This window comes from Acomys russatus, chromosome 12, assembly GCF_903995435.1.
Source record: "Acomys russatus chromosome 12, mAcoRus1.1, whole genome shotgun sequence".
NCBI classification, from domain to species: Eukaryota; Metazoa; Chordata; class Mammalia; order Rodentia; family Muridae; genus Acomys; species Acomys russatus.
In genome coordinates this window covers 34,221,190-34,242,937 of record NC_067148.1, presented here as the reverse complement: position 1 = coordinate 34,242,937, position 21,748 = coordinate 34,221,190, and the positions used below count along the sequence as shown (strand labels likewise).

Below are 21,748 nucleotides of genomic sequence, written 5' to 3'. Positions count from 1 at the left end.
ATATAATTTTATTGTTTAATCGATTATTGCTTTGTAGGTTGAGATGACGTTACATCTTTTCTTTTTGCATTTATTACTTATTCATTTGATTATTTTCATTTGTGCGCATGTGTGGGAGGTGGGGCATGGCGTGCATACGGTGATCAGAGGACAAGTGTGGAAATCTGTCCTCTTCTGTCATGTGCGTCCCAGGGATCGAATGAAGGTCTTCAGGCTTGGTGGCATGCGCCTTTACCCACAAAGCCATCTCATCAGGCCCTATGGTGATGTTTTTAAAAAAAGAAATTTTAAGGCCAGAAGTGGTAGTGCATGCCTTTAATCCCAGCACTCAGGAGGCAGAGGCAGATGGATTGCTGTGAGTTCAAGGCCAGCCTGGTCTACAAAGTGAGTCCAGAACAGCAAGGCTAACAGAGAGACCCTGTTTGGAAAAAAAAAAAAAGTTAAATAATTTCCCATAAGAATTGAATTCTTAAAAATGCTTTTTATAAAGTGAAAAAGTAAGACAGAGCACAACTTGAATATTCCAGACTGACCAAGTTTATTGATGTAGTATCTTAAGAATATTGTGGACCCAAGTAGATGATAAAGTTAGTGTTTGGACTTGAGATTACTAATACTGTAGATGTCTCCCTAGAACAGTAGATTTCTGTTCTACAGCCTGATTTCCGTGTCCTGAAAAACTCAAGGCTTTTTAAGAATTCAGGGACTCCTTCAATCTAGAACCGTCTAGATTGATCCTCTGGGTGGTGGTAAGCAGGTGTGGAGCGTTAGCCATAGGTGTTCTTGATCTGATGTTCTGGCCAGTCTTTCCAAACTCTGTGTTCTGTAGGAGAAACGGACATGAGTGAGATGTTGATAGTACCCCCTTGGAAAGGACACTCCAGAAGAAACTCTGAGCCAACACTCTCAAGGCAAGTCACACCCTTGCTTTAAGGACCTGGTTGCCAAGCTCTTGAATTTAAACTGTTACAACACAGTTTGATAAGAGTAGTAATTGTTAAAAGCTACTGTCATTATTCAAAGGACTTAGGACAATGTTTCCAGTAGTGTTATATGCAAACTAAATTAACTAACTAGTCTCTGGTTAGTTGAATTTCTACTGCTTGTTTCTAGTAGAGTTAAAAAGATAGCATGGCATATTTGGGTTAATAAAAATAACTTGTGATTAGGAGGCAACACTGTATCTAAAGCATATGCTGTGAAGCTGTTATTTTTTTTTAAACAAAATATCACTCAAGCCTTACATATGAAAGAGAGGATAGGTGTATACCTTGAAAACTCCATTTAGACAGACATGATGTGTTTGACAAAAGCTGTTGGAATATACGTACAGTTAAAAGTTAGAAAAAGTCAAGTGGAATTAAAAAGAAGTTGAGATTTGAATTTATTCTCCAGGTGACTATTTGTCCCAAGGATATTACTAAAAGCTATTCTATGTAATATATTTATAACAACAACCAACTAGGAATTGTTTATGGGTTTAAAAGTGCAGTTTAATTCAGATTTCTGGTAAAGATTTGTTGGCATGGCTGAATGCTTTCATTTTCCCCTCTTCTCTTCCCTTCCTTCCTATCCTATTTTTAAAATACTCTTTATAAATTTGGAACATTGTAAATTTATATTTTCATCAAAGCTACCAACATAGGTTTATTGAAACGAGGCTATTCTTCTTTTGGAAGATAAACTTTATTGGAAATATTTAAATATTCAAATAATATTAAACAGCTTTATTTTAAATATTTGCCTTGTGTATATATTGCTTTCATACCCTTTATGTGAAACTGCTATAAACTGACAGCAGGAAATAAAGACTGGCTACTCTACTTGGGTCTTCCCCCACCCGGAGCCTGTGTGTGCCTGTCCCTCCCCCACCTCTGTGGGTTTGTGTTCATCAGTCCCTCCCACCTTCCTTCCAGCAGGACCTCACTCCATGATCCATGCAAGCCTCTCCTCCTTCAGCTTCCTAGAATTACAAATGGATGCCACCATATCTGCTATTAAGTGATTTTCCTGTAAGCAAGACCACTAGACAAAGAGAGCTAAATTTCAGTACCAGCCTTGCTGTGAACAATTTGACCATCAATAAGCTATTAGATTTGTTTGATCACCAGTTTCTTTTTTCTCTCTCTCTTACTTTTTTTTCTTTTGATCTCCAGTTTCTTGACTCTAATGATTAGTGTACTAGTAAGGAACGTCAACATTTTTCTCCACTCGAGTGTTGTATTGTATTTGATTCTAATTTAAGGCCTGCCTATCCTTCAGGAGTTTTATGGAAAAGGTAAGAGGAAACACAGGTTAAACTGTAAGGTGCTGCATGGGACTTCCAAAATTAATTCCACATATCTGTCTGGATCCTCAGACAACGTCTCACAATTAGGCAAGTCCTTATACTAAATAAGGAAGAGGAAATTGTTAAAGTTAAAAAAGGAATCTATCTTCCATGAGGTCAGGCCAGCTGTACCTTCATAGTTGATGCAGCCATTGGAGTCCTCCTGGCCAGCCAGCAGTGTTTCTACCTCTTCCTCCTTCATCTTTTCACCTGGCGAAACAAAACACCCCCAGTTTTAGAAATAAAATGAGAGAATAATTTCCAATTCCCACCGGAAGCGACAGGCTGCGGGCTTTGGAAATTCCGATTGCAGCCATGGAGGATGAATGCCTGTTCTTATTTCCCAGGCCCTTAGGAGGCTTTCCAATAAACTGATTTTAGGGTGATGAATGGAACGAACATTATCCCTCATGACCCATCTACAACCCAGGGCAGCCACGGTGGTGTCCTTACTCAGTTCCAATACTTGGCTATTTCTTCACCCCCGCAAACTCATTGTCGCGGAGGCCAACAGACGTCGTCACTGACTTTTGATTATTATTTTTTTTCCATTTCTTTGTAGCCTTTCCCTTATTTTGATTAGGACATGGCTTTCCTGTCACGATCTTTTCTGTACAATTGGCCCTATTAAGCCCACGGAAATGGATTTTCTTACCCAGGGTGGCAAGGACGTGGCGGAGTTCAGCACCCATAACGGTGCCATTGCCCTCCTTGTCAAAGACCCGCAGACCCTCAACGAAATCCTCATAGCCTCCCTGGTCCTTGTTGTTGGAGATTGCTTGCATCATGGGCAGAAACTGTTCAAACTCTATCTTCTTAGCATTCATCTCTGGAAGGAAATAGCGATGTGCAAAACTAGTAACCACCCTAAAATACCAGCTCTGAGTCATAAAACAAACACAAGCATTCATGAGAACCTTCACATAACTTAAATCTCAGTTGATAAAAAACTGCTAAACTGGCAAAACGTCTGATAACAGACAATAGTATGCGCTCTGCAGCCCTAGGGCCAACACTCCCTAGCTCAACACTCTCACCTACGCAGCAGTGACAACTTTGCTAACCACATTCTTTTTTATTATTAGTTTGTAAAGATAGGATCTTGGATATCTCTGAGTGACTCCCAACTTGCCATAGAACTGAGGATGGCGTTGAATTTCCTAGCCTCCTATGTCTACTTTGAAAGGGCTGAGATTACAGGTGTGTACACCCACATGTGGCTCAACTTTTCCCTCAAATTCTTCTGCTTCACACGTCTATGTGTGGGTCTGAATGTGTGGGCGTGCACCACAGACTCCCCGGTGCCTGCAGAGGATGAGTAAGGCTTTGCATCCCTTGGAACTGGAGTTACTGGTTGTGTGCCACCTGATGTGGGTGCTGTGGACCTGACTTGGCTCCTCTGCCAGAGGAATGAATGCCTTTAACTTCTGAGCTCTCTCTGCAGACCCTTGGCTCAACTTTTCTAACCTCTTTGTACACTGTATTCTCAACTTTAAAATAGAAGCACTTTAAAGTCTTATTGTGAGATTTAATAAGCCCAGTGCATGAAAAGGTTGTTAAAATGGTTGGGACTCATTGATTATTTAATAAATTTTATTAGTACTATGATTTACTGTATCCTATAAGTACCTGGGAAGCAATATAAAAATTTGCATAATCATACAAACACAGCAAAACCATATTGAACTTTAACTACATGTGACTTCATGCCTCAGATTTTTGTAGAGCCTTGGGTTTCTTTCAATGGGAAGTAATTTTTAAAAAGAAGCTCATGAGGAAAGTGTGTTTGTCAAATATTGTGTGACATCCTATCTCCTTCCTAATTCCAGGCCAGAGATGCTAAGAGGGACTTTCTTCAGAATCCCTGATGAGATAAAGCTTATTCACAAAAAAGTGTAAAATAGACTACCCATATATATGTATATGTATATATGCATATGTATATATGTTTGCATGTGTATACACACATATCTCTGTATGTATATATGAATATATGTATATATGTTTGTATGTGTGTATACACATACACACACGGATAAAATTATATACTCCCCAAATAAAAATGTCCCTCTTCTTTCACAGAAGAAAATCTAGCCTATTTGGGTGTTTAGTAAATGAACACTTCCTAATGATTCTGTTAATGAGGGGCACTTCTCAGCGAGGTCATGACGTGTGGAGGTACCGCTTAGGCTGCATTCTGACATTAGTTCCCACACTATCATCTTTCTGCATAATTTTATTCGTCATATTTTTAGAAAAGACAGGTTGACTTATGTAGACATAAGTTTTTTTGAAATCTGTTATTCTTCCCCCTCCCTTCTCCCCCCCCCCCCATCTGTCTTTAAAAGAAGAGTCACCAGTTCATTTTTAGCCATCAGGAAAAGCACAAGAGTATTTGCCTGCCCCCTCAATTTTTTCTCCCTAAAGGCAAAGACAAGCAGCCCACATTTCTACTTGAGAAACCCTCCATTTTGTGTCTTGTCTTTTTTATTTAGAGTCACAGTTTTCCAATAGGTTATTATGCTTTGCCACAAGCCATTGGGATTAAAAGCAATTTCCTTGTTCTGGACTAATGACTGGATTTCCATATGGAATGAGTGACTTATATACCTCACTGATTCTTGTTCCAGGGCTTACCTGGGGACAGTATGCAGGTTTTGTTTTTAAGACTTTCATGTTTTTTGATTGGAAATAGAAAATACTCATTAAGATGTGACTCTGCCTATTCTTAATTTAAGATGGCTGAGGCCCTTTAAAATGGTCACTGAAGCAAAGCCAGAGCACATTGGCTAAGGTCGGCAAATGTGTCTCAGAACACTGCAACTTTATTTTCACACTTGTTTTTCAAAGAATCAGCGTTCTCTAGAAAAACATCATTATGGTTATTCATGGCTTTATATGACGTGTGTTGTATTTTAGCTATATTTGATGTATTTGTCAAAATGAAAAATTGTTCAGAGCCAGAGGATCAGGATGTCTGCTGTGAGATTGTGTTTCCTAGAAATGACCAGGAGGGTTCAATTGTAAACCTCAACAGTATGGCTGCCTAACAGAACCTGTCCAAGGACAAGAACAGACGTGGAAAGATGGATGCGAGAAATCTTCTGGGACCCCACTTCTAGATGAAAAACTAAGAAATACTGAGAGAGGGAGATTTCATCTTTCCCAGGCATGATTCCCTAATTGATTATGAAATACCAAGGGGTCATCCCTGATATCATATCAAGCAACGCTACACAGACCCAAAAAGATTGTGTGTGTGTGTGTGTGTGTGTGTGTGTGTGTGTCCACATAATAAAAATAACAATAAAAGAATAAGAGTTCAAGAATTTTAAAAATGTACTTTAGTCTTTGAAGGTATGAACTCAGAAAAAGAAAATGTGCTTATATGCTTTTTCTCATTAGCCCTTGACTCAGATACGGTGCTGAGGGTGCTGGCCTCACCTTTACACTCCATTTCTTTCCTCTCGCGGGATGTTTTATTTACCACACACTTTCAGGTCCTTAATGAAAGTTAACTCAGTTGTTGTTGTTTTTTTGTTTTTGTTTTTGTTTTTTTGATGACATAAGCTGAGGTTTTTCAAGCCCTGAGGGGCACGGCTGCCACCACCGGGGAGCAAACTGAACTCTATTGTGTGGGAGTCCCTCCCCAGTCTACATCCACCGATCCTAGAGGAACCTACCTTCATTGCTAGGGTTCCCGAGAACCTTCTTGACCTCGGCATTGGTGGGATTTGTGCCCAGAGCCCGGAGGACGTCGCCCACCTGACTCAGAGTGATCTTGCATTCTCCTGTTCTGTCGAACAGGAGAAACGCCTCCTTGAATTCTGCAAGAAGCACAAGACGTTCAGTCACCGGTGGGCATTGCCTTTTTATTTTCCGAAACCTTCTAATTAACCCCAAGTCCTTCAAGGATTCAATTCACACTCTTCCCTGCTTTACAATTTTCGCCAACCACCTGCTTTCTTTCCTTCTATCAAACGATCATCGGGAAACCCTTTTGGCGCTTAATGTGGGTAATTCCTTTAAAGCGGCATTTCTAGTTTTAAGCTGCATCATTATTGATGTGGAATTAATTTTTAATTATGGAAGTTGGAGCTCCCGGTGATAGTGATTCGCATTTCCTACACCCGTGAGGGAAGCGGGAGTCACTTAAAATATTCTAATGCCTTGAGAAAGCTTAAGAGTCTCCAAATAGGCCTTTTATTAATTGGCAATGTTAATGAAGTCTCAAGCAAGCATATTGCCAGCTGGGGCTATGGTATGTGAGTTTAATCCAAACTTTCTAAGTTTGGAGAAAAATCTACCTTTGGGGCACAAGTTTTATAGGCTGTCTTCTCAACTAGTCTCCTCCAGAAATTATATCATTTTATTTTTATATTATGGAAGTTAGAAGTGGGAGGGAAGCCTGTACGTTTTACAGTGCTGTTTAACCACCCCAAAGTTTGGTTCAGAGAGGCTCCTATTATGGTTGATTCAGATGGAAAAATTTTTCTACATCAATTTTTGTGATATGTTCATGTAATGCTGATGTAGCCCCCAAATAATCCATATAACCAAACATGTTTATAACTTAATGATATATTTTAAAGTTAACATTTGATTGATTCCCATGCAGTTATAAGAAAAATAATGCAGAAAAATGCATTTTCTCTTCTGTCTAGTTTTCTCCAATGGAGCACTCTGTGGGGCCCTAGCATGTTATTGAAACTGGGATATTTGCACAGACAGACTGAGCTGCTTATGCATGACCACATTTGTGTGTGTGTGTGCATGAGTGCACTCAGAGTGAAGCTCAAAGTGCTGCTTTTTCTCACTGCGATTGCTCTGCCGAGTGTTTTATGTCCTATAATTCTGTTTCGATAAAACTGCTTCACCTTCGCAATTATCCCCATAATCACTTAGAACTATGTAACACAAAGACTGGAAAGAGGGTTACAAATGGATTTAGGAACTAGCAAAGGCATTTTAATGGAAATAGCTAAACTTAACTGAGAGAAAAATTCTGGAAAACCTACAAGTCCTGATGGTGATTTACTGGAGTTAGTGCCAATAGCCAATGACACTGGATCAATTGATGAATAAACTTTCAGAACTGGAAACACTGTTTTTAGGCTAGGGGCAGTCTCCAACGAAATTTGCTGTCTGAAAAGATGGCTCTGTCCCACATCCCATTAGCCTATCTTCCTATCTCAGTGCCTTTTAATCTAAGATTGGACAGAGTGCACATACGCAGTTAGCTATGGACCATGTTGCTATTTCCTATTAGATCCTATGTGATCTCACCATGATCTGCCCCAATCTGGAAAAAAAAAATTGCTTGTGCCCTGTGGTTTCATGAGTCACATACTATTTTTCATCTTTCTAAAGGTCACGTGGAACTGGACTCCTCTTGCTGCTGGCTTCAGACGCCAGGCATGGTGCTCTGAGGACTCGCAGTCACCCGGCTCAGATGCTGGTGTAGAAATGGGATTTTTTATGGCTGTAATGGAATCGCTTTGACATTATCTTTTGGTACATTAAAGGCAGAGCCTGGAGATATAATTCTTTTAATCCTGGACTTTTAGCCCAAGGCTTAGCCATTCTCTTCAAGGTTCCAGGACACAGGCTGGTGAACTGCTTCCTTGACTGGCTGCATAAGCCACATCTTACCATAGTCTTACCACGCCCCTTTGTTGACGCATTGTTTGTGGTCTTTGCTGAACCTCAAGAGCAGAGTGGAGTTGTCCCCACAGACAACAGTGCAGGCAAAGCTTCACGGGTTTTCCTATTTGACCTTTAAGGATGTGTCATCTGATCTTTTGCCCAGAGCACACAGTTTCTGAAATATCTAATGATGAGACTGATTATTCTTCACCTGCCATCTAATGGTGGTTTTGCAGACTTAAACATGGCCAGCGAGATTTAAAATTCAGACTTTAACATTTTATAACTTAAAAGCCAATTAATTTTTTTTTTTAAGTAGCCACATGTAGCTGGCGGTCATGCTAACAGAGAGCACAAGACCTAAACCTTCAAATTGCTATAACTATCTCCACCTTTTCCCCTCTTTCCTTCAATCCAAATCAAATGGTATGAACACTGTTCGTCATTCATTAAGCAAGGAAGCAAGTTCAAGTGGTCTTGATTTATCCTGAAAGCATAGACTTTCTACTTAGTCTGATAAGTTTACATTTGTTTTTCTGACACAAAGCCAATGTGCCAATGTTTACTCAATTCTGTGGCTAAAACCTGTTTTCAGTATTGGGTAATGAGTCTCACACTCAGCACTAAATGTATTTGTCTCAGCAAGGGCCTTTGAGTCTTTCATTGTTTGATTCAGCAATAGTTTGGCAGCCACGGTGGTACTGTAAATCAGGAATTATAGAGCACTGCACGGCAGGGGCTGATGATGTAGCTACATCACCAATTAAAAGTATATGTAAACAAACGAGAACCGTAATTTCCTTAACACAAATCCTTTATAGTATATCTTTAAATGATGTTGAGTTACTCAATCATCTAAACTTCAGGTCTCATTGTGACTCCTTTGGGGGTCAAAATACCCTTTCACTGGGGTCACACAGCAGATACCGTATACATCAGACATTTACATTATGACTCATAACAGTAGCAAAATTACAGTTATGAAGTAACAACAAAAATAATTGTATGGTTGGGGGTCACCACAATGTGAGACATTGTATTAAAGGGTGACAGCATTAGGAAGGTTGAGAACCACTTACCTAAACTGACTACATGAGGCCACCAACCATGGGAGTTTGTGCTATAGGAAATAACCTTTTGTTTTAAGCTGATACCCAGATAGCATCATGGTTACCATGACCCTGGAAGAGACTGAACAATGTGGAAGCCTTTAGGTGGAGAACTGTTACTAATAACCCACAATTATTTTATTGTCTATTTTGTAATACAGTATACGTTCTTATGGCCAGTCACCTAACTTATATGACATCACATAACTAAACCGCTCTGCCTCTCCTTTCTGTAAATACATTTGGCTTAGTTCATGTACGTTTTGTGATGATTTTGCCCCACATAACATTTCTCCGCTAAACTTCCTAATCTAAAAATTGAGATTGTGTGGGATACTGGGCCCTGTTGAATCGAAAGACACAAAGAGGACAAAGTTCAAGTGTTATGGAAGCTCTTTGAGATCTCTTCACTCTTGAAAGGTTTTGGACTCATTGATGCTCTCAGTTCGTGAAAGGACTTTCTAGTCGGTTTGAATTCATGCGAGCTTATGATACTATTACTAATTCTTTGATCACTGAGGAAGAAAAGACCTTTCACCTCTCCAGCTCCCTGTCAATATCTCTTAAAGAAGTGCTGGGCCAGGACCCGTCTCTGTCTATGAAGTCATAGAAACTGGACAGGCTTGATCATTAGGGAGGCTTTTATAATCAGCTTTATTTTTCAGATTGAATGCTTCAGACTTGTCAGATCTCTCTCTCTCTCTCTCTCTCTCTCTCTCTCTCTCTCTCTCTCTCTCTCTCTCAGGTTTTGATTAGTAAGTTAGATTTTTAAAAAAATGTGAATATATCATGTATGATCTTTCCTATTGTATCAAGTTTCATCTTATTTAGAAATGAGTAGCTATGAGGACTTATTTATATTCTGTTTTTTATTGCCTTAGATCTTTGATTACTGACTATAACCAAGGGTTTCAGTTATACAGGTTTATATTTAGAGGGACTGAGAGCAATTTATATTTAGAATAGCAGCACCAGTGTGGTTAATTAGGCAGCACTTAGCTTGTCCCAAGGGAGCTGGCTTTCTCACTTGCTGCCTCAGTGAGTCTGCCCATACCAACGGCTACAGCTTTTAAACTTACCTTCCTGCTGTTCCTTAGAGAACTCGATCTGTTAGAAAGAAATTAATCTTAAGAAAATATCTTAACCAGAAAAGAGCATCCTGATTTATAGATGCATCCAGCTCCTTCCCTGAATTCTCTGCTAAACGAGCTCCCGACATCAGCCCGTTTTTTTCTGAGTTCAGGCATGGTGTGGATACCAACAGTTTGAGCCACAAAGTAGCATGCTATGGAGTTTAAGGAGCATTTCAGAGACAGGCAGAGCTCTGTCTAAGGCAGAGAAGCTCAGATCACTTACCTGCAATCTGGTCAGCACTGAAGGACTGCAGTGGCAAGGGAGAGAGAGAAACAAAGGTCTTTCAAATGCATTGACAGAAGGAGGGCTCTCTGTTCTGAGGCCTTTAGGAAACCATGTGGGTGGCATAGCACAGGAAGGCTGCGTGAGGGCAATTTTGAACCTAGGAGCATACAATCTGCTGCAAAAGATAATTCGGAAATCTTTCCCCTATATCTTAATGATGTAAAGACATTAAAAAATGCTGAACTGAACACTTCCTAGAATGCCAAAATGGTCCATATTTAGCATATGTCTGTCTGATAAGATATACATTTAAAACTGCAAATAAAATTGCATACAAAAACCACCTTAAGTCTTTCTGTTTAATTAACATATTTTTATATTAGTATAGGAAACTGAAGAATCAGATGCAGTTTGCTTAACTTTAGGTATCAGTTATCATTGGATTCTATTCTATTTAAAGCATACTATTTCACTATGTTTGCACTTTTTTCTTCTTCTTCTAAATTTAGATAAATCTTACGTGATATATCAAAAGGTGGTGAAGAGCGAACAACTGCTCTGGGGAGGAAGATGAATTTCTCCATCTGGTGCAATAGTTTGAAGTAACTTCTTCTATCTTCATCATAGCTGGTGGAAACCGATATTAGGCTCCAAAAACCTTGTGCTAAATAGGCTCTGCCCTCCATTCTATTCCTTGTCTGCCTGTCTTCTCAGTGTGCTCCTGTCGCCCAACTGTATCCTCCTATAAGTGACATGTCATTTTCTCCTGTAGGACCCACCATGATGGAGCTCTGGGCTGCAGACCAGCAGTGGGGCTGAAGCGTTAACTGAAGGCAGCTCCGGTCCCTGAGTGGAGTCTCCCTTCTTTGTGGCTTCCTTTTATTTCTGGGCAAACTGACCTCATACGTAGCATCAGATTTCACGGGGCCAGTTGTCCCTCCTCCTAGAGAAGTTCCTTAGCTTTCTTAGGGCAAAGAGAAAGAGGGAAATGTACCCTAGGGCTATTTTTAGAAAACTAGCATCTAGAAGTGAACAGCCCTGGTGGGACCGAAGCCTGTCGGTACTTTTATGGTCTCTGTCTCTGAGATGTTCGCCGCAACGTCTTCCTTAAGATGTTTCTCTGCTCGTGGAAAACTTGGGATTCACTTAGCCTCTAGCTTCCGAGGGATAATTATGGACTTTACGAGTGTCTAGTCAGCAAGTCTGGATATTAACAGAGCCTCTTGGATGCAACTGGGTTGAAGTTTCAAATCGTAACTGGTATAGAGAAACAACACTTCCCAAAGCTCTGCCCCTTATGGTAAAGTTCTGAGGTCCTGAAAAGGCATTGCGTGCTCTGTGTATCTCATAGGATACACCCACACAGCAATCCGACCAGGCTCCCAAGTCTCCATTAAAGACTATGCTTTTGCAAGCAGTATTTGCAGGAGTGTAATCTAAGCAAAAACGTGTTTTGGGGTTCTGCTTTCTACCTTTCTCCTTCATCTCTTGACATTAGGTTTGACTATGTCCGTCCAGCCGGATTTTCTTTTTAGATATTGCATTTTTATTTCGGAAATTCTTAGCAAGCAAGAAAACCGACACATCAATTTCCTATTCTTTTTTCGTTCCTAGATTCTTACCAAAATCAAGTTGCCCTTTCCAACACTTTGTGGCTTAGTCTGCAGACCGAGAGTAAAGTAACCTAAAGTGGAGCTCAGGGGTGCTAAGTAGCACTTCCGCATTTCACAGGCGTTTAGGGGAGTTGCCGGCAATGGGCTTTTATAGCAGCTTATCTGAGAATGGGAAAACTAGAATGGCTTTAGGGAAAAGAGGAGGCCTGGAGTGTTCACTGGAGTTCAGACACAACGGTTACCGCTCTCTACACATTTCAAGTAGCTCAAAAGAATAAAGGAATTGTGAGATGAATTGTGACTTCTGCAACTGTCCTTGAGGTAGATGTTCATAAAAAGCATGAAGTGTGTCCTGCTAGGAAGATGAATATTTTGAACTTATCCTCTTTCTATTCCAGAAGAAAGAAACAGCTAAATACATACCACTTCTTCAAAAATATGTAACTAGGTGCACATACGAAAATACCGCAGGATGTGTAATAAAATAAATGTATAAAAAATAAATAAATAAACTCAGAACTTGAAAAAAAAGAAGACACCACAGTGATACTCCTTATTCTGTATAATTATTAGATGCTGATCAAAATGTTAAAAATATCTATCACTTTTGGATCAAAGTTTACAACTGTGTAAAAAAATCTTACAGGATCTTGAGTCTCCAAATGAAGAATGATCATATATTTTTAAGTTAGTAGCACCTAGGTAAATATGTCTTTTTTTAACCAGACTGATATTTTTAAAAGTTACTGCAGAATGATAGTTAACAGAAAAATTAAAACTGCTTTGAGTCAGTAAAGTGAAGCTTTGTAATTATATTTTTGTATTTGTACCACTAAATTTGATATAATTGTATCTATGTATTTGTGCCACCAAATCCAAATTGTCTAATTATTATTGAGAATTAGTATACATCTTTAGTGAGGTTAATAACTAAATATTACATCAGAGTTGCACATAATGATAATATTTATAGTTTGTCTTTTTCAGATGGAAAAAATGTGGCCTTACATACATATGAAACGAAGTCAATTTGTATAAAAACTTGTGGGAAAACTGGGAAGTCAGCACAAACCTTAAACTTATTTGCTTTATTTGTGAATAAGCTTTTAAAAAACCAGTTAGCTATTATACTAAGGTTTGTTGTTACTATTAAAACAGAAGCTGTAAAGTGGTAGGAAACAGTTAAATTATTTCACCCTAGTTTTCCCCTATATTTTTATCATATCAACAATAAAATTTTAGATTAAAAAAAGACCTACTGAAAAACAAAATATAAACTTAAATGTATCAATGACACAAGAAAGAATAAACCATAGTTAAGTCCAGAGAGGGAAATAAACTTTAAATGTTAGATTGATCTTATATGCTGAAGAATAAGTGAGAGATGTAACCTATCTCTCCTGTCCACTTTCAGAACGACAAACTCCTTGCTATAGGAGGAGATATCGTCAGCTCTTGCAGCAAATGCGTGTTCTGGTTACACAGAGATTGTAGATTAATGTGTTTCAACGGCTGGCTATCAGTCTTTTCTGTCTGGCATGCGGCCCACTGTGCTTTTCTCTTGTCCTGTTAGACAATCTTCTCAGCCTTGGTAAGAGCCCATCTCCCCCTTTCCCAAAGAATGCTTCCTTCCCTGTGTGTCACCTGGCTCCCTTTCCAGGCAGCAAACTAGTCAGCCTTCCTGCTGAATCCCCTGATGCGAATCCAGATGTGTTTTAACACTACATCTCTCCCCAGAGCATTTGCCTTGCACTTAGTCTGTCACTGCTCTCTGGGTACCACCACCACGCCCCGCCCCATCCACCAGGTGCTTAGTAAGTAAACTTGGCATTTAATTAAAGCCACTAGACTGTTCATACTCAGAAATCTAGGGTGCTATGGATGTAGACCCAAGTTCTCCTTTCCAACAGAAGTTTCTCCTCTCGAGTAGTGTATTCTCAGAGGTCAGAAACTTTATCTGCTCTTTTAAAAAGTTTACATTCCAGAAAAAGATATGTATATTCTAGTCAGCACTGCATCTCCGGCACCTGGAACTGGCCAGCACAAAACAGGCATTTCCCTTTAGATTTTATACAAATTAGACCAGAGTTCTAATTTGTCAATCTTCAACTTCTTTGTAAAGACATCGTGATTACCTTAACCTACATCTTTATCTTACACGGTGAGTCAAAGGCCAAGATCCACAGTGCTATAACGCCTCCATTCGCATTTGGTGCTGAATTTAGGTAAGTAGCAGTGTGTAAGACACCTGCTACTAAGAAGGATTCTTCCTGTGGTTGGGGCACTGACTACAGACACATTTTTGGGCATCCAGAAGGAATTGCTTTATGGGACAAAATATTGCAATGCAGTTAAACAAAATGTAGAATTGATATATGTTAAATTTTTGTATCTTCAGAGAAGAAGAGATTTAATTAAAGACAATGTGGGAAATGTATGGTATTGAATACTAAGGGAATGCCCTAGGAAGGCACATGGACTACAGTGATCAAAGATCTTCCTATTTCAGGGGATGAGCAGCTGCCAATAGTGGCACTAAGAAAAGAAAGTGCTGTAACCGAGCCAGTTTCCAATCAAGAGAACATTGCTGGAGATTCTTCACCTTCTTGTCTTGCAGAGTGATCAGAGCTAGACGTATATAAAACTTTAAGAAAATAATTAAACTGATTGCAGAGGTGTTTTATTTTAGCATCTACTATAAAAGGCCATGAGAAGTAATATTTGAAACCCTTAGATTGGTCTGCCTCATTATAAGTCACTTAATGTTATAGGAAAGAAATATCTCTCCTTACACTTCTCAACTCAATGAAAGAGAATTTAGGAAGCTTATTAAAATGCTATAATATTATATGAAATGAGAGCAATGGGGACATGGCCTAAGAGCCATGGTACCTTGGGTACATTGACCTGAGAGAGACTGGCCTGGTAAGGCTATGGTCAGCAGGCCCAGACCAGTCATCTGAATTCTGTCACCCGAGCACAAAACTGTACAGTTAAAAATAGCTCGGATCACATCTGCAGGAGCCAGTAGAGACCTAAGCGAATTTTGATACAAGTTCCAAAATGCGATCCAAGTTCTTTTCCTTTCCAGTTTTCTCTCTCATCTTTTCAGTTAATAATTGAGGAATAAATTCACAATTTCTTGAGTGCTGTACCTCTTTTGGGTACATTTACCCAAATGCCATGTCTTAAATATTAAAAATGTGTTTTTATTCCTTCCATTTTTAATTTTATGATGTAAGCAATTAAAAAGCATTGTACATGCTAAGAAATCATAATTATGTTTTCCCCACTTGTCTGGAGTAGAAGTTCCTTTTGGGACAGCTGTGCTAAATAAATACCATATTCTTTTAGAGACTTTGATAGGATACATGGAAAACTAGAATCCTATTCTGGATGTCATGACGAATCATGTGCATTTTGATTTAAATAACTTCTCTAGATTATTTTTTCCAGATTACACGATAAAATTTTGTGTGATTTCTTGAGTTGCTTATAGGTCTAATATATTTTGAATTTTCCATCCTTTCTTTACATGTCTATACTGTAGGGCCTACCTCAACTTACTTTCTGGAAAAGGACAAAATATCTGAAAAACCCAGTTGCTATTATGATAATCATGGCAATATTGAAAGTTTTATGAAAGTTTTATGAACAGGAAATATTATACTGTTGGGTGCTTGGTAGTTAAGAAACAGCTCACTCTCAAAGACAGAAAGAAAAATGTCTGTGCTGAGGAAAACCTGTTCTCCCCAGCCTCAAGCCACTATTACTAGTTACTGACTAGAGCAATTAGCTTTATCATCCACATGATTTAAAATTTAACTAGTGTATTCTGCAGCCATCGATACTTTCACACTGTAGGTTTTGCTGTCAAGATTCTGGTTTGGGGCAGATGAAGAAGTAAAGTTGGTAATATCCTATTTTCATACGAAAGGCATTTCAGTCCGAAGAGAAGAAAGTGCTCTCTCAGCAGACTAAATATAACACTCCCCACAATTCCCGTGAGTCAGATGGTGCTTAATGCTGCCCAGTTATGGAACGACTTGTGAAGACAGCGTGCTAGGGGCTTCATGTGCAGCCCTTGAAATGTCAAGGGCTCGGCTTGCACAGGTTTAATTTTCTTTAAATGAAAAGCAGTATCCGCTTTTTAGTTGGTGAAGACATCGCTTTCTTTGCAAGCTGTGCTATAATTTGCAAAGACCCTCTTCAGTCACACACATTTCAGAATGTCACCACAGGGAGGCTTACAAAACACCCTTCTGTGTTTTCCACTCTCTTTCACATGCTTTGTTCTCTCAGTATAGACAAGTAAAGAACTAAAGACATTATTGACGCTGACTCATGGGCTTAAATAATTTTTTTATTTCTTCCCCAAGATATATTGTTTTCACGCATTTTTTAAAAATTAGAGATTGGCTGTATGTATTTACCTCATGCTTTCTCCTCAAATGATGTTAAGGTTAATATTTAATCGCATTATATATGTGACATTGCATTTCCGCTTATGACTACAAAGAATGCTAGTTAAATTAGCATGTTTATTTACAAGCAAATAGAGGTCTCTTCTCAGAAGATTAGCTTGGTGATGGCTGATTTAAAGATTAGATTTGGTATGTCGGAGTGTTTAATAAGAAAAAGCAACAATTGTCTTAAAATTCAACACTCTAGTACACGTGGAAGTATTTTTATATCCATTTCGGTTTATAACTTTTCACAGGAAGTTGGGGCAACGTGAATAAGACTTCTTTGAAGTGCCTGAAATTTCATCCTCTGTCTATAAAAAAGAATGCCTGACTCCACAACAGCAGGTGGTAGGAGAAGCTGCAGAAAATAGGAGACTCCACAGAACTGCTAAGGTCAGTCTTGCAGAGCCTGCTCTGCAGCAGGTCTCTCACTCCCTCTCCTGGCTGCGTAGGACTGCGCAGGATAATAAATATAGCTCTAGGCCTGCCACGCCGCTCTGCCTCCCAAATACCTCCTTTTTTGTTCCAACTGAAAAGCAGCAAACTTTAGAAACCAGAGGTAGCTGAATGTTCCACAAAGTTTACTATAGATTTACTCTGCTGGTTAAGTCTTAGTTTCTCCACTTAGGTAGTGATGATGGGCCTCATGTGGGCTCAGTTTCCTCCTTGGGACATCCAACTTACTCATTAAATTGAACATTTAAGTCTTTCCAAGTCCATGGTCAGTTACTGTTTGGAGATTCGTATTTGGTAGAATTTCTGTCAATGCATTTGTTACCATTACTGTTTTTGTGATATTGCCTGCAGTATCTAGTCAGGAATGACCGGATTGTGGCATAAATACAATGCAAATTAAAGTTTAAGCAGCACATTTTGAGATACGACAAAAGTCTCCACCTCACAGCAATCCTGGCTTATCAGCCAACACATGCACCATGCAAAAAATTCACCATGCAAAACAATATTAAAGATCTCTTACAAGCCTGGCCGTGGTGATCTCAGTACTTATTTGCTTTTACGATTTTTCCTGGTTGCAACTAATATTCTTTTCTTTATTTACACCCACAATGATAATGGTGGTTCTAACTCCTATGTGATCCAGAGAGGCAGTGTTATTCTAGGCCTGGGGATTTGTCCCTGGAAATACCAGTTCTCTAAAGGGAAAGAGAGCTGAGGCCTACCAAGAACAGTAATATTAATGTTCAAATGTCAGTGGAACCTGGTGAAAACCACCACTCACAAAAATGTCTATAGGCACAGGACATCAGGTGGGCACTCTAAATAAATAGCTAACAAACCAGGAAGTCAGATTGAAAAAGCACAATTAAGCCAACTAATAAAAATATCCAAGATTGTTCAGAGTTTATGGAGAATTGAATATGTAGCTATTAAATGTGGTATATATTACAGTGGACCATGGTCTTGGGAAAAGTTCTGAGGGATGAATTTAATTACTGCTGTGTCTTACTCCAGCTTTGCCCACAGTTTAAAGGATAGTTAGATTTCTAATCTTACAGGATTTATGAAATAAATATTTTTTTTTCAAGACAGGGTTTCTCTGTGTAGTCCTGGCTGTCCTGGCCTTATTTTGTAGACCAGACTGGCCTCAAACTCACATCAATGTACCTGCCTTTGCCTCCAGAGTAATGGGATTAAAGGTGTGCGCCACCATTCCAGGTGAAATAAATCTTATAATCCAATTACGTTCTATTCCTTACAGACTTTTCAGGAAGTTAATGAATATGTATATAGATACGTTCATTTTCTCTGCTTGAAAAATTTTGTAACTTATATGAGAAAATACATGTAGAAACATCAAGTGATTAAAAGCATCACATAGGAAATGCCATAATGGACCTTCTAATTTGCCCTGTTACCTACTGGGGTAAAATGAAATATTATAAAGCACTCAAGTCCCATGCTATTCCTTGGCTTTGCTAAAACACTTCCAAATATGTACTGATTTCATATTGGTGAGAGAAAAATCATTGAAGGAATTTGCATTCCTTTACATAAATGAGACAGCGTCAGGTCCTTCCTTTCTCTCTCTGTCCATTAGGAGTGCTCCTCTTGGAGGAAGCAGAAGGTTTCTTCCATTTCTTCAAGATTCATTTGATGTGTGTGTGTGTGTGTTCCTCCTCAAAATATAGTCTATCTCTTGTTCTGCAATGAAAAACTGAAAGTGAAGCATATTGCATTCGTACAAGCCAGAGAGAGGACTTTCTAAATTTTTCTTGACTGTACCAGCAAAAATGGAAGGCTAAAGCAGTGCTTCTTGTCTGCTGTCTGGGAAAGTGACCATCTTAGTCTCTGCATTAAAAAACTGACATTAATGGAAACTTATTCATTCCCTTTCTCATGCATTATTTCTCTGGGTAGAAAAAACCTGCTTTCATTAGCTGGATACTGCTTTTTTGTTGTTGTTGCTGTTTTATTTTGTTTTGTTTGTTAGTTTCTTTTTCTTAAGACAGCACATTTTCTTTCCTTTTGGAAGCTTAGCCCAGAAATACAGGGATGGTATTGTCTTATGAATCACAACAAATATATCGAAAATGTCTTTGACACTGAGTTATAGTTCTAAGGCCATTAAAGAGTGGAGCACTAGAGAATCAAGGAGGACTCTGGGGGTTGTAATCACACTTGCACACTGAAGTCAATGTGCATCTATAAAGATGTCAACTGTGGTTGCTGAGGACAAAAGATTTGGTTTCTTCTTAAGGAGCTAGCTGTATGCTTCTTGTCTTCAAAGCCAAACATTTTCAGAAGGTCCAAAATGCATTTTTCCTAAACGACCATCCATTAGTAATGCTATATCCTGTGACCAACTATATTTTTTCAAATATAACTTAAGGTGCAGACAGAGATTAAACATTTGTGATGTTCTTGTGGTTTTGAAACAAGTTCCGTTTCATATTTAACTGGACTGTTATAAAAATCACAACTATATTTTGATTTCATCACATAAACCCAAGTGCATTCTGATTCAGGATTACTTTAGAAGTCTTTAAACTGCCATGATTATATCAAGGTAGTCAATGGAGTGTTTGTGTGTAGGTCAGCACTGCTGCTTTCTTATGCAGAGTTAAGCTGGAAACTTCAGATGTACTACGTACGTACAGGATCCTTGGCTTGCACGGAGGGCTCACCTCATGAGCACTTTGACTCTGTACTTTTCCATATAAGGCAGAGTTCCTTAGAGGAAGCCTTTCAGCCTGCCATGTGGACCAACCTAAGACCAGTTAACAAGCAGAAGGTGCATAGATAGCTACCACACCACCAAGAGGTGACAGGGACAGGGACAGGGACATGCATTCGTCAATTCCCAAAAGCAGGTCATCTTTTCTGAAGCTGAAAACTTGGTTCACAGCAAAGTGGTCACACACAAAAAAATCAGTCACATTCCCCTTAGTTCAAGATCAGTACGGAAAAGACTCAACACACATCGGCAGCTGTAGAGATGACAGGATACATAAACATACGATATATATTGTGTTAGTTTCACTTAGAAGGTGCTCACAAATTCTGAATTAAATGCTCCATATAAACAAACACGATGATAGTTGTAGTCACTGAAGTACCAGAGTGTGCAATTTGCTGCACTGAGAATCTCCCTGAGTCTTGTATGACATTTTATTAAGCAAATTAGAAGAGGGAATTAACTTGAATTGCAAAGAAAACAATATTTTTTTTTTTCAGATGAAATAAAACAGCTGCCAAATAGATGTGTCCAAGACAACTGGGTTATAAGCTGTCTTTAAGTCTCTGGAAACTAGCAGAGGCTAAACGTTTCTTTATGATACAGTTTTAGAATCAGAGATCTAATTTCCACGGAGATTTTCTTTTAAAGTCCACTCTAACTATTTGTGAAGATCTGTGTATTTCCCCTAAAGTTGCACTTTGGCAACTTTAGGAGAAAAATGGAAAACAGAACCAGCTAAGATTGACCCACAGGAGCGAGCACAGAGCTCATATGTAATACCCACTCTTACTAATGTCACTGGAATTGTATAGAGGATTCCCGGCTTCTGAAGCACACCGGTTCACTTAGTAACGCCATTCCTTTTAATGGAAAATAGAACTCCGCACAAATTCCTTGAGATCTTTAGTGTTGAAAGATGTTTCAGTGACCAAAACAATTCACCTGTTCAGTTTACCTTAATAGCAGACAGATCGATTTTTTCTTCTTTCTTGGCTGGAGCGGGGGCCGGGGCCGGGGCCGGGGCTGGAGCAGGGGCAGCAGCAGCAGCGGGCTTCTTGACGTCTTTCTTTGGTGCCATTTGGATGAAAAGGATGGGTTAATAAAAAGAAAGATCTTCTGCAGAGGAAACCTGTCAAAGTGACACTTGGAAGAGCAGTGGTGGCTCGCTTGACCTGCAGCCCAGCGTCTGGAGGGTGGACCCGGGGTGTTGAATGGTATAAGGGCATGCATATATATTTCACTTAGTGCCTAACAGAACCTTGACACACGCTGTTGGATTGGACGGTTCGCTTGTCCAGGGGGGTGGCATTCCGGCTCAGACTATAAATGGAATCTAAAGGGTCAGGGCTTCCTCAAGTTTTTTAAACGCCTCTTGCTCCCCCCGCCCCTTCTTCTCCACCTCCCATCTATAAAGGAGAAAGAAGGCTAACAAAGCCAGCCGCAGTGGGTTTGGCGACAGGAGGTGGATGTACCTTTTTCTTCATAGAATTACAGTCCTGTTGAAGCTGTAAATCTTTTTTTTTTTTTTTTTTTCCAACTTAAGAAACTACCGGATTCAGTTTCAACTTGGAATTTTGGCAGAGGCCGTTACCAACTTTCACCCAGCTTCTTCCCTGCTCCTGCCCCTCCCTCCTTGGCCATGATTTGCAAGAAAATGTTGGTCAGCAGAGAGGTCATTGGTAGTGTTCAAAAATAAAAAGCAGACGTATAAGGAAACTCCATCAAGTCTTAAAGTGGTTTCCTTTCTAGGGAGTATAGTCTCTGCCTCCCTTTGCACCCCTCTCTGTGTGTCCGTGTCTACCCTAAAGAAAAATAATTTAAAAATTATTTCTTATAATATGATTTTCTGTACAATTTAATAAAGAATAATAGTAAATTAGTTTTCATTCAAAGCGTACATTTAGCCATGTTGCTTTCTAAATGACATAAAATGGAATTATTTATCACCTGAATGTTTTATTGACGCTAGAGGGACAAGTACATTTTTAGGAAAATAAAAAGGATTTTAATTGTCAATACTGTTATAT

General features: G+C 39.2%; 1 protein-coding gene across 2 annotated transcripts; it reads right to left on the bottom strand.

Moving 5' to 3' along the window:
* Window positions 1-519: 519 nt before the first annotated feature.
* On the bottom strand, window positions 520-20,940 carry Myl1 (myosin light chain 1). Of its 2 annotated transcripts, none has more exons than XM_051154159.1 (7): window positions 20,677-20,940; window positions 10,164-10,191; window positions 6,013-6,156; window positions 2,985-3,158; window positions 2,462-2,539; window positions 1,271-1,313; window positions 520-823 (listed from the first exon to the last, which is right to left on the bottom strand). In XM_051154159.1, the coding sequence occupies exons 1-6, from the start codon at window positions 20,797-20,799 to the stop codon at window positions 1,285-1,287; spliced, it is 576 nt and encodes a 191-aa protein (XP_051010116.1). In that variant the 5' UTR covers window positions 20,800-20,940; the 3' UTR covers window positions 520-823; window positions 1,271-1,284. The 2 variants fall into 2 exon arrangements, with proteins under 2 accessions (XP_051010116.1, XP_051010117.1); XM_051154160.1 differs by lacking the exons at window positions 10,164-10,191; window positions 20,677-20,940 and adding exons at window positions 10,441-10,465; window positions 11,223-11,399.
* Between the last annotated feature and the right edge of the window lie 808 nt (window positions 20,941-21,748).

Coding starts and splice junctions, on each gene's coding strand:
- Myl1 (XM_051154159.1), bottom strand. CDS start 20,799: ATGGCACCAAAGAAAGACGTCAAGAAGCCCGCTGCTGCTGCTGCCCCT. Junction 6,157..10,163: donor CTCTAAGGAACAGCAGGAAG/GTAAGTTTAAAA, acceptor TGCTTCTTGCAG/AATTCAAGGAGGCGTTTCTC. Junction 1,314..2,461: donor TGGCTGCATCAACTATGAAG/GTACAGCTGGCC, acceptor ATATTCCAACAG/CTTTTGTCAAACACATCATG.